Below are 12,084 nucleotides of genomic sequence, written 5' to 3' on the forward strand. Positions count from 1 at the left end.
TATATATATATATATATATATATATATATATATATATATATGTATATGTGTGTGTATATAGGGCAACATAGGGATGACCTTACCCCCGGTCGCATAAGCCTATTTTGTTAGGGTTAGGGGTTACGGTTAGGGTCAGCATTACGACCAGGGTTAGGGGGTAGGGTTAGGTTCTACATAGGCTAATTTGCTGGGGAATTTGGCACTGATTGTGGAAAAAAATAACAGACCGGGGAACATAGGACCCTTTTTTGTGACAAGCATACATAGGACCGGGGGAACATGGGACACAGGGAACATACCGTAGGTATGCTTCCATATATAGCTACTCTTTTATCATGGTTTTCCTTTAATCTGTTACGTCTGTATATGAAATATCATAATGTCAAAAATTCGGTGGTGGTGACTTCAGAAACGCAAATTGTTATTCACGATCCATGTTAAATTTAGAAAAAAGGCGATTTAATAATACATTTTTACCGAGGGGATTAATGCTAAAATGTGATTTAGCTGTAGTCACATGGATTTATATTTCCCTTTATTTTATTTTCACAGCTCAGATGTGGTCTGAAACATTTCACGAGAAAATACATTAGGCATTCTGATAAATACTTGACCCATGCAGTGTAGCTTAGTATAAAGTATAAAGTGCCATTTGTTTCACAGCTTCTGGACAAAGTGAACACTGGAGCCAAACCGATAAATTGGCTGGTGAATTTTTAGCTGGCCGCGGCTATTGATATCATAATAATTTTGGCTGATGAGTAAAGCGAAATTGTAGCACAGAAATGCCAAAGATACTGTATGTTTGAGGTAAGAAACAGTGTGGCTGTTATGTAGTCTGTCCACCAGAGAGCACTAACAAACTTTGTGAAATTTAAGGAATCCTCATTCAAACGTCTCTGCAGGTTCTCCATAGAAGTCCTCCACATTCAGCTTTATGAGTCTTTCACTTCCTCCCAGTTGTTTGAAATCGCACAAATGTGACATCTTTGTCACATTGTTATCCCTCGAAACGGTGCTTTGTAAATGTGCCCTGCCGTGACAAGCAGTCACAGAAAAGAGTTATCCTCTGTAGATCTGTCCCACAGCGCTCTGCATGTCCCTCTGGGCCTGTTAGGCCGGTCTAGCAGTGAGTGGTTGACCTGCAGCGGTTGTGGGGGCTCATCCTGGGCTTTTGGTTGTCCCAAGTGGTTATTGCGTTGATAGGTTTCAGACCCATCTGTGCTCGCAGGCCGCCAACACGTCTGGCCTTGGTTTTGTGAGCTGTCCTTACAGTCTCTGCTCAAACACGAGTGGTCGTGCTCAGTCCTCATGTCATGCCTTTGTGGCTGTCCGTCCGAATTGCTGTCCGGTGTTTGGCTCTGAGTGAGGTGATCTTTGCGGTTAATTGAATTGTCCGAATTCTGCCTGGGGTCGGGGCTCTGTCTTTGTGGCTGTGAGTGGTGGGTTTGTTCATGAGATTCAAGGGTCTTGTCCTGGTTGTGCAAGTGGTTTTGGTGGTTGTGATTTTGCCAGAAGGCTCTGCGGAGCTGCTCTAACTCAGAGAGCAGAGGCAGACCGATGTCCAGGTGCATCAGCAGGTTGTCAAGCCACTCCTGCAGCTTTGTAAAGGAAGGACTGAAAGACAAAGAGTTGTAGTGATGAGAGGTTGTAGGGCCTTACGTGCTGTAATGCAGCAGTGCACAAAATGACAAACTAGTGCAGAATATTTAACATATTTTATAGGCTTTTCTGCACTAGTTAGTTTTATTCATACATTATTTAGTATTGAGTATTTGCTATTTTTATACTATACATGGTTTCAAACATCAGGTATGATACAGGAGACATCAAATAAACATTACCTCAAGGCATTCTGTGGTAAAGGTGACAGTAATTTCCTTTATAACAATTCTAGAGTAGTAGTGTTGTGGCCTGTGGTTGTTCTCTTAACTGAACTAAAATGGACTTGGATAAATAGTTACAATATGTTGCGAAACAAATATATAAAACAGATGCTATACTTGGTCTCATTTCTTTTTACATACTTTGCTTTATAGGAATTTGGCTAGATTAGATTTGTGCATTCATACCGTTTATCAGCGTCCATGTCACAGCAGAGGACACCCAGCGGCAGGAAGGCCGGGGGGCACTGTGGAGGGTGGTACTGCTGCAGGAAACCAGCTACGTTAAGCCCAAAGTCATTCGTCCGGGGAAGGTAGTCTGGGTCAGCATTCACTCTACCTATTATCTTAGGAGAGACAGAGATACATATTTTAAAATTTACAAGATAATTGATCGACAAAGAGTATAGATAATGTCAGATTGTTTAATTCTTTGACATTTACACATTACATTTAACTCAGGGGTTTTTAAGTTTGTTCAGTGAAAAACACCACTTTTTTTCATTCTTAATACTTTTAAGAAATGTTTTAGATGTTCTCAGGGGTTCTTACCTCACATATCATGATACCAAAGGAAAATACGTCCACCCGTTCATCATAGCTTTTCCCTGAGTGGTGCAGAGGAGAGATTAGAAAAGGTGAACCACGTCTTTACTGACCTCCTGACCCATGTGTGTGTTCATATAAAAGACCTGCTAATGGACCTTAGAGTAACATCAGGTCCCCCACACAGTTCCACCCAAGTTCCATATTTTGCCACAGTGCAACACTTATGGTATCAGGAATCAAGTTAAGTGGTTATGCTATACAGAAACTTTCCTTATTTAAGATAGGAACATTTATTGTACAGATGCAAGTATAAATCCAGCTGTGAGAACTCACATGACTCCTGACTTTACTTATAATCAGGAATATTGTACCAGTGCCATTGTATACCTCTTTACCTCAACTGCAGACAGAATTAGAAACAAACAATCCTCACTTATAGTCTGATAAAGATAAACACTCAAATTGGGTTAAGGTGCCTAGGTGATCGCCTGCTATAACTGAACCTGGAACCCTCAGAACTCACCATGGATCATCTCAGGAGCCATCCAGTATGGGTTTCCTACCACGGTGTAGCGCTTCCTCCGGTCAGGCCTGCGTAGCTCTGACAGTGTCCCCTTCACAGGCCTTTCCAGAGAGGACGTTCTACTCTGAGATCTCTCCTCCCTCACCAGCCTGGCTAGTCCGAAGTCTGCCACCACCACAGACTGGTTCTGAACAATGAAAGAAATGTTAGGATTGAACATTTATATTGCTTATGCTGGTCTGTTTTTGTTTAAAAGTGTAGTGGTAGTGCCCCATAAACCTAATTCAGCTGTTAACACCCTTTCAAAATACGATTTCCGGGTCCAAACGCTCCGTTGAAACAAAACAGATAATGGCCGAACATGTGAACAATTACGATCCCCTCTTTTATCCGTTAGACATTTCTTTCATCGATAAGAAAGAGGTAAAATGACAATTAAGTTGGTTTAAAAACTCAGATCTGTTCAAACAACGGGGAACACAGCACTTCGCCGTTGTAAAAATACGAGGCTTGAACCTGCTTGGACCCGGAAATCATATTTTGAAAGGGACTTACTGTACATAGTGCCTTAACAGCTGGATAGCTTCTCTAGCATCCTTCAAATCAATCATTAACATTAAAATAAAACTATAGAGTGTAGAGATTTATAATGTGAATTTTGGTATTAGAAGATTTTTTTTGAAGAATTTTTAATCCTTCTTAAATCTTAAAAAAAATGAACAAACACTTACATATAGGTTTAATATTTAAGAGATTAACATTCAAATAACAATAAAACATTTTTTCCCAGGTTACATGACATCTTTCCTAGTTAAAATATAAGAGATTTGTTAGACTTGGAGCAATCTTATCACAAGCTGAGGGAAAAAAACAACATTTTTAATGTGTTTATGTATTTGACCGTGAAGATATCTGGTGTTTGCTGATGTTTGATGGAACCACTGGTTTACCTCTCTGACCAGGCAGTTGTGTGAGTTCAGATCTCGGTGGATAACATTCATGGAGTGTAGATAGGCCTTAGAAAGAGAGAAGTTATCAGGGCAAATTGACACTCGATTATGCACTGATTTTGGATATTGACTTTGAAAGACTCACCATTCCAGCTGCAATGTCTTTGGCATAACCCACTCTGATACTCCAGGGAAAATCCTTGTCCTACAACAACAAGAGTGTGACCAACATACTTCGCTGTGTAGTCTGACAACATGAAACCCTTATTTAACTTACCATTTTTATGATGGTTTCTCTGAGAGTTCCTCCCTGGATGTATTCAGAGACAAAGTTTATTTGTTTGTCTTTATAAAACAGTCCAATGAACTTTAGGACATTGGGATGGTCCAGGCAGCGCATCACCTTCACCTGGACAAATTGAGAGGAAATGTGGTTAAACAAATGCGTCATGTCATTGAAGCAACATTAAAATAGCTCATGTAGGGGCGGTCGGTGGGACAGTAGTAAGAGCAGTCACCCCATGTACAGAGGCAGCAGCTGCGGTTTCGACTCCAACCTGCGGCCTTTTGCTGCATGTCTCCCCCTCCCTCTCTCACCCCATTTCCTGTCTGTCCTATCTAATTATAGGCTTGAAAAACTGCCAGAAAATAATCTAAAAAATAAAATCACTCATATAGGTAAGATATAGTAAGCCTCGTTCCCATTAAGCAGTCCGGTTCAGTTCACTTCGTTACACATTAGAACAGGTTTTGGATAGTACCAATAGAACCGTTCCATTCTGCATCCGTTTTTTCATTACCCTTCTGTTGAGGTACCTAGTACACTGATTGGTGGGTTCATAAAAAATAACATTATGATTAACAGCTTTGTGGGTTGATAATGAAGTAATACAACATTATGGAAAATATTAATTACATTCTGTAAATGTAGCAGGCATGTGTATTTACACAGCAGGAACACCAGCCTTTCAGTAGAAATTTCATATGCTTTATTCTTATTTCTGCATACTTTGCACGGAGCAAACTCCACCACGGATGAACAGAGAACGTTCACATTAACAGATGAACAGCGTTTGGTTTCCTTCAGTGGCTCTATTGCACAGAGCTCCAAGGTACTATAACGAAAGTGTTTGGTGGAAATGCGGCTCTAGGAACCTTGTAATTCTCTTTATGATGTAAGATTCTTGATAAAAAATACATCTTTCTTACCAACTTAAAAGCAGAAGTGGGTTTCAACATTGAAGAGCACGCCAATCTTATGTAGTCGCCTAATTAGAGTGACCACAAGGTTAATTTCCTGCTCTGATGATCACTTACCTCCTTTAAGAAAGTCTTCTGTGTCTCTTCGTCGAAACGTATCAACTCTTTCATCACCATCACCTCCCCTGTCTCCTGATGCGTTACCTGGATAGTAAAAAGATCAATCACAATGCTGATTACAAAAAGAACTGACACCTAGGTGTACAGTCGTTGAACTTGTGATAAAGTCACCCATAATGATGAAAGGGACCGCAGAACGGTACCTTGACAGCCTGCCCAAAGAAGCCCTTTCCCAGCACTTCTCCATGGATGAGGTCTGAAGGTCTGAAGATGCGATGGGTCCGATCTCCAGGGTCCACCCGAAGAGACTCTGAGCGAACCATGTCCCTCCTTTGAGATAAAAGCGACAGTGCTCCAGGGGACAGAGGACACTTATCGATACTACAGCTGCGCCTGAGAAAGAAAACAAAGACTCAGACAGAGAAAGAGGAGCGTAATAAATCAAACAAAGGCGAGAGTCAGCCCTTACAGTATGTGTCTGGATCGCATTCCCATAATCCCTTGGTGCTGAGGCGGTGAGAGGCTCATCCTGATTGGTCCATCTGTCTCCTCCCCTGGACTTGGCTCTTCCTCCAGACTTGGGAGTTTGTGGGTTGAAGAAAGTTTGGCGTGGACACAGGGGTCAGGACAGCTGATTTCGTCCTGGGGATTGTTTGAGTGAAGGAGATTATCGGGAGACTGCGGGTTGTGTTCAATGGTCAGCTGCAGGGGTCTGTTTGTGTCCTGGATCACACAGTTTATCTGGAGAAAAAGATATGGTGTTGACTTTTGGTGACATTTGTTCTTCTGTCTTAGACACTAAGAAGTGTAACTCCTTCTCATTTAGTTATGATATTATTGCTGAATCGGTGAGTGGTTTGAGGCCTACCTCGTCTGGGGAAATGTTGTGGACTGGGATGCCGTTGACCTCCAGTACTCGGTCACCAGTGTGGACAGAGGACAGCAGGTCAGGGCTGAGGGCAGCTGAGTCTAACCTGAGGGAAAAAGACAATGAGCGAATGGCTTCAGGAAAGGTGGGTTTAGACAAAAAACAAGCTGTTGAACCAGCTTTTGTTGGAGTTTAGCTCTAACTAAATGACTCACTCTGTCACGGTGACAACAGGGCCTTTTTCTTGGCTGAGGTCAGTGGCTACAGTCAAGCCTTGTCTGCCACCAGCACGGGGAGGGAGAGACACCAGCGCCACCATATGGGGACTCTTGGTGATTGGAGAAGCTGACCTCGCAGCTGATACTACACCCTGACGGAAACAGTGGCCACTGCAGAATATGACAATCAAAAGAATAAAGGACAAGCATCAGTATCATAAATCTTTACATCTGTGACCTTTCTCGGTTTACAAATGTGTTCGATTTACACATCCTTTCAGCTTCATACTTACCAGTAGAGTTTTGTGCGTTCGACAAGCGTGTAGGTGTCTCCATCTCCAATGAACATTTCACAGCTCATGCAAGTGAAGCATTCCGGGTGGTACTTCTGCTCTCCAGCAACCTTTTTGTACAGGGATGCAGTGTGGTAAAACACAATGCAGAGAGCATGGGTAAAATATTGTTTTTTACAAGAGGATGCCTGGTGGGGTCAGACTTTAGGGGCCAAATGCAAATCTGAATCTGAGTTCTGCATCATGGCATTGTAGTGTCAGGATGTTTTTGGAGGATATCCTCTGGTGGGAGTGTTGAAGGAAAAAAAGCATTTACTTTCATACCAGGAAGAAACTAAGAGACAGGAATGCTTTTAATGTATAAATAGTTGGCGTTGCATGCTGAGATTCGGTATTTCTTGTTGCAATATTTACCAGCAGCGACGCTGGTAATGTTTTCACCTTGCGATTCTGTGTGTACGTGTGTGTCATCTTGGCAAAATGTGGTCCTTGAGACACCTACTGTAGCAGAAACTAACACAGAGGAAATTTTGAGTTTGTCAGGTGTTCTTGTGTCTCTCTCTGTGGCCAAATTTGGCCACAGCAGTATCATCCTAACCATTCGGTTCTACTTGAATGGTCACTTCTCAGTTGGAACAAATGTCGGCTTTGATTGATCAATAAAGCAGCTATTTTTAAATTAGATCACAAACTATCAATCAATGTGTTACTGGCTGTTCTCACTATGTTTTGGAGCGAGTCAGCAGATAAACAGACGGGAGGATTAGGTCAACTGTTAATGTTAATGGTTTTAGGGCTGCATCCCAATGTCAAACAAATTTCCTTACAGTTCTTTGTAAATAAGTAGCATGTAATTTGTTGTATTTTCGCAGTATAATGAAAGCATCAGAAAGGCAGAACTGAGTACTTTAATATCTGAAGTCCGATGTTGTTGTAACTATTTATTAAATGTTAGCCAGCATCACCAAAGTGGAGAACTGGTCAGGAAATAGCGCTTTCCTCTCTTATTTAGTCTGGAAGTGCATGCACAGTAAAGTTTGGTAAGGACCGTTTTTATTTTATTATGTTTTAATCCGTGTTTTTGATTACCTAGCATTTCAATTAACTAACAATTATTATTATTCTATAATAAGAATAATTCCTATTCTAATTAATTGAAGTGTACAGATGTTTCATGTCATAGTTGAGCAGTTTGTTGGAACCTGGACTCTTACATCCAGCGAGAACTTTGATAAATACATGAAGGCAATAGGCGTGAGCTTCGCCACCCGGCAAATGGGCAACATGGCCACGCTTAACCTGCTGATCCCCTCGGACGATGCCGGGTTTGTGTCCATGATGTCTGAGACCCCTTTCAAGACCACAGAGATCAAGTTCAAGTTACCATAATTAGTCCTGTTGCGATGGTCTCTTTGCAGCCGTGGCAGTGCTCTCCATAACGGGCCCAGTAGTGCTTCTTACAGTAGGGCTGTCCCTCTCTTTCGTAGTACCAGTGAGACAGGATGCAGCCACATTCACAACACCTGGAGAAAAGTTGGAAGATAGGGAAGAGAGAGAGAGAGAGAGAGAGAATGGAGATTTAAAGTGGATGTAAGATGATAGATACTTCAGATGGGTGATTGAGTAAGTAACATGAGACGCATCAGTGATGGAACACATGAGACGAGGAAAGTCGACCTGTGAGGTCATCACACGCAGGATCAGGTGCAACACTTCCAGGTCAGTCGAACCATAAATTATCGTCTTCAGTGTTGCCTATGTTTTTTAACACTGAGTCGTATTCTATGTCCCTGATCAGTGATCTCCTTTCCTCTCTTGACGTCTGTGACCCCAGCTTGTGTTGATTGACAAGGTGATGCTTTTATTAGTCACCAAGTTGAGTCCAAGTCATCAAGATGCTGGTGTTTGTCCAGCGCACGCCCGGATGAAATGCAGTTATCTTCACTGCAGGGATGGTGTTGAAACGATGCATTATTATAGATCTTTGAATTGCTGATGTCACTGTGACAGAGAGCCCATTCAGCCAATGGCAAACCAATGTTATTTCTTAGAAAAGGACTACTCATGTAAGGTCACTGGGCAGTCAAATGTCTCCAATGGGCGCACCCACTCAAAGATTGCAAAAGAGAGCTAAACAACATTACAGCAGTTGTTCCTTTCGAAACATTTTCAGTGGCCTCCGGGCTTAAACTGAATGCAGGATAATACCTATGTACAACAAAAACCTGCTTCCTTATCTCTTCAGCACTACAGCCGGAGAGGGAGGTGACTTCCTGGACAGAGTGCAGCTCCATGTTTCCTCTGTCCCAACCTTAACTGTAAATGCCATGTTGTCCTTACAATAGAGAGTGAAAAGGTTATGTTTCTATTGAGAATGAAGTAGATCAGGGGTGCAAAATTAACGGCTATGGAATGTTCAAATTTTACCAGTCACTAAATAATAGACTACCATTGTTTTTTTAATTGGTGAGTGAAGCAAATTTATCAGCCGCTTGCATATTTTAGCAGCATTTGGTCAGTGGATGGTGCTAATTTTGTATCTTGGTTGTGGACGCCAGTGTAATAGATACTTAATGGCAATGTTTCACTGATAAGTCATGTTATTTTTATTTTATTAAAAGCTTTTTTAATACATCAGTGTAATCTTAAATATTGTAACACAACTTATAGTGGTAAAAAGCATGATGCTATTATTACTGCTAACTTTGGTACTATTTAGAAATGGCTGTGGTTTTGCGTGCTCTGCCAGAGGCTGTTTTAGTGTCACTAGTGTGAAAACGATACCAGGGCTCGGCCATATGGACAATCTTCTATCCTGATATAGGTCATTTCACATCTCGATAACGATATATTTCACGAAATAGCCGCACTAAGCACTTTTTGTCAAACATTAAAATATTATCCCCCTCTCAGATCTACTCTATTGGGTTTATCCCTTGCGCATGTGAAGCACGATGAGCGATGCCTGTGTTAAGAGAATCAGGAGTTACAATATATAAATATCGTTATTGCTGGATAGATGCCAGAGCTGTGATATTGAACTTTAGGTTCACTTCAGCTCATATTCAGTAGTATTTGAGTAAAGTAAAAACAGTTGCACTCACTAACAGATACAAGGTTTGTTGGGGATACAGTGCACTGTAGGAAGTTAGACATCTATTAGACCTGCCTCTCGTTCATTTCAGAGGAAATAATTAAGTAATAAAACCGTCACACAGCTGTAGGTTTATTTTTGACCTTCTGTCTTTGTTGCTGTGCTGCTGGCAACGGATGTGGGACCGTCCCACCTTCCCATCTGTGATTCCACCTACACATCTGTTTGTGACAAAACTCCGACATTTATCCTCTCACTCTTTCCTTGATTTCAAAAACTTAAGTTTAGGCCAATATCCTTATCCTACATTACACCGTCATTTTATTTTCGTTCAATTCGTTTAATTCCCATTTCTGTCTCTAACATACATTCATATACTAAACTGTCACGTTATAACTTTTGAACTGAACACTTTTTTCACAATTTGGTGATTTTGCATTTTAATCTGGGTTCATTTCTCATTAAAACACAGAAATTTCCTCCACTGATCACACTGTTTGTCTTTCTGAACGTATTCCCCTCATCTGGCTTGTGCTGCTTCTTACTTTTATCTTTAGCCACTCGTAAAAAGTCTCCTCTCTGTCCTAAGATCTGTTCCTGTGTCACTAAAAATGGACACACGGCAGCACCTGGTGTACATAAAGCAAACATTATGTCACGACAGTAACGTAGGTCAAATGTTGAGATTCTGATGACGTTTTCTCCTGCCACGGTTTCCTCTCTGTTTTGTCTGTGTGGCCCCACTGGATTTCCTTTAAAAAACAATAGTTCTAAAAAGGAAACATCGGTTTTTGATCCTATTGTGTTGTGTTGGGTATTACAGGGACATTATGTATGCATCATTTTAATATAGACCTGATGGAGGACTAGTCTCTAATGTGGTGGAACAAACAGGGATTCACAAAACAAAAGTTAAGTTATGGATTGTACTGTAGACTGCTTGGTTATAGTTTCATTAACTACTCAAACATATACTCATAGTTGATGTGAGAGGAGGCAGAATATCAAAGCACAGGTTACTTGTGTTTCTGTTTGTCACGGCAGATTTGTGTTTGAGGAAGTATCACAGATGTTGCACTACAATTTGCTTTGTTTCTCTCACTTTCACTCACTCTTTAGCACTCTTTCTCTTCTTTCTCTCGCTTGTACACACACATCACACACATTAACGGCGGCGGCACTTACCGTCCTTTCATTCCTCTCCGAAATCTCTGGTCCCGTCGTGACATTCTGCCCTGTCTGTTCACTGATAGGCAACTGTCTCTCAGCAACAATCCACCCAGTTAAGAAAGGAGTTTTTTAGCAGCATGTGGTTATAAGCGGATCCTACATGTATTCTGCTGTGACGGTTGCAGGCGTTGTCTTTTTTTTGTTTCTCACTCTCTCTGGGCGCTCAGAGGCTTCCTGTGCATATGAGCTGCCTCTCTAATGTGCAGAGTAGCTGTGTGAGAAAAAACTGACCTACTGACACCAGCTGTCCAGTCTCCCTCTGCTGGCTGTGGAGAAACAGACATATCCCAGTATAGAAGTTCTGCTCCACCGTCCCTCTCCTGTTACTTCTAGTACGTAGACCTCTGCGAGATACAGTTACACTCGTTTGCAAAGTCCACAGACCGTTGCGGGTACATGGGTATTTAAATGGGAGTCAAAGTAAGTGTGTTTTTCCCAGATGTGGTGTCAGCGAGCGTTTTGAAATGAGCTCTTTTCCCATCAGCGCAGACATAATCTCATTATGAATGCTCCAATTACTGCACTGTCCCGATCCTACAGTAAGGCTCTATTCATCACATACAGCAAACAAAGAGGTTCTGAGTTCAGTCAAAGCTCAAGAATGAGGAACAGCTCTAAACTGGGGAAAGAAGAACATTGCTACTATTCAGTATGAAGTTTAGATGCATGTCCGCACATTGCACAGGACAAGTCCTGCAAACTGAAAAACACAGAAAGGTGTGTGTTTGTGTGTGATAAGTAATTTGTCTGCTGTAAAAGACTTGTATAATACTGCATGTGTGTTTCTGTCACAGTGAAGATCAGTTGTGTTCTTTGTCCGCGTTCCCAGTTATATTTGTCAATGCTCATTGCTTTTAGCAGTTTCTGGTGGAGTCATTGTTTGTACCTCTGCTGAAGGCTACATACTGACCATTGTTGTGAACTCAGTATGCTGTAGTGTGTGCTGTTGCTGAGTTTCCTCACCATAAAGACAGCACTTGCCTGCTGCTTTAACTTTTTTAGTCTGCCCAAGTTTTAGTTTGTTGTTTCCTTTTTTCTGTTAATGGTCGGACTTGTGGTTATCACATTAACATGTTAAAACCAACAACTGCCTCTTAATGTGCAGCTTCCTCTTTTTACCTCCTGACTGTTTCACATTGTGTGCATGCGCAACACT

At 41.5% G+C, this 12,084-nt stretch overlaps 1 protein-coding gene across 1 annotated transcript; it reads right to left on the reverse strand.

Annotated features, from left to right (window-relative positions):
* Positions 1-570: 570 nt before the first annotated feature.
* LOC310957116 (LIM domain kinase 1-like) lies at positions 571-11,070 on the reverse strand. The gene is made up of 15 exons (XM_083927552.1): positions 10,884-11,070; positions 7,989-8,127; positions 6,605-6,714; positions 6,309-6,482; positions 6,094-6,199; positions 5,695-5,966; positions 5,429-5,618; positions 5,223-5,309; positions 4,183-4,314; positions 4,051-4,110; positions 3,906-3,971; positions 2,956-3,142; positions 2,436-2,491; positions 2,073-2,230; positions 571-1,617 (listed from the first exon to the last, which is right to left on the reverse strand). The coding sequence occupies exons 1-15, from the start codon at positions 10,925-10,927 to the stop codon at positions 1,050-1,052; spliced, it is 2,349 nt and encodes a 782-aa protein (XP_083783678.1). The 5' UTR covers positions 10,928-11,070; the 3' UTR covers positions 571-1,049.
* Between the last annotated feature and the right edge of the window lie 1,014 nt (positions 11,071-12,084).

This window comes from Echiichthys vipera (genome assembly GCF_963691815.1).
Source record: "Echiichthys vipera genome assembly, chromosome: 14".
In the NCBI taxonomy this organism is placed as follows: domain Eukaryota; kingdom Metazoa; phylum Chordata; class Actinopteri; order Perciformes; family Trachinidae; genus Echiichthys; species Echiichthys vipera.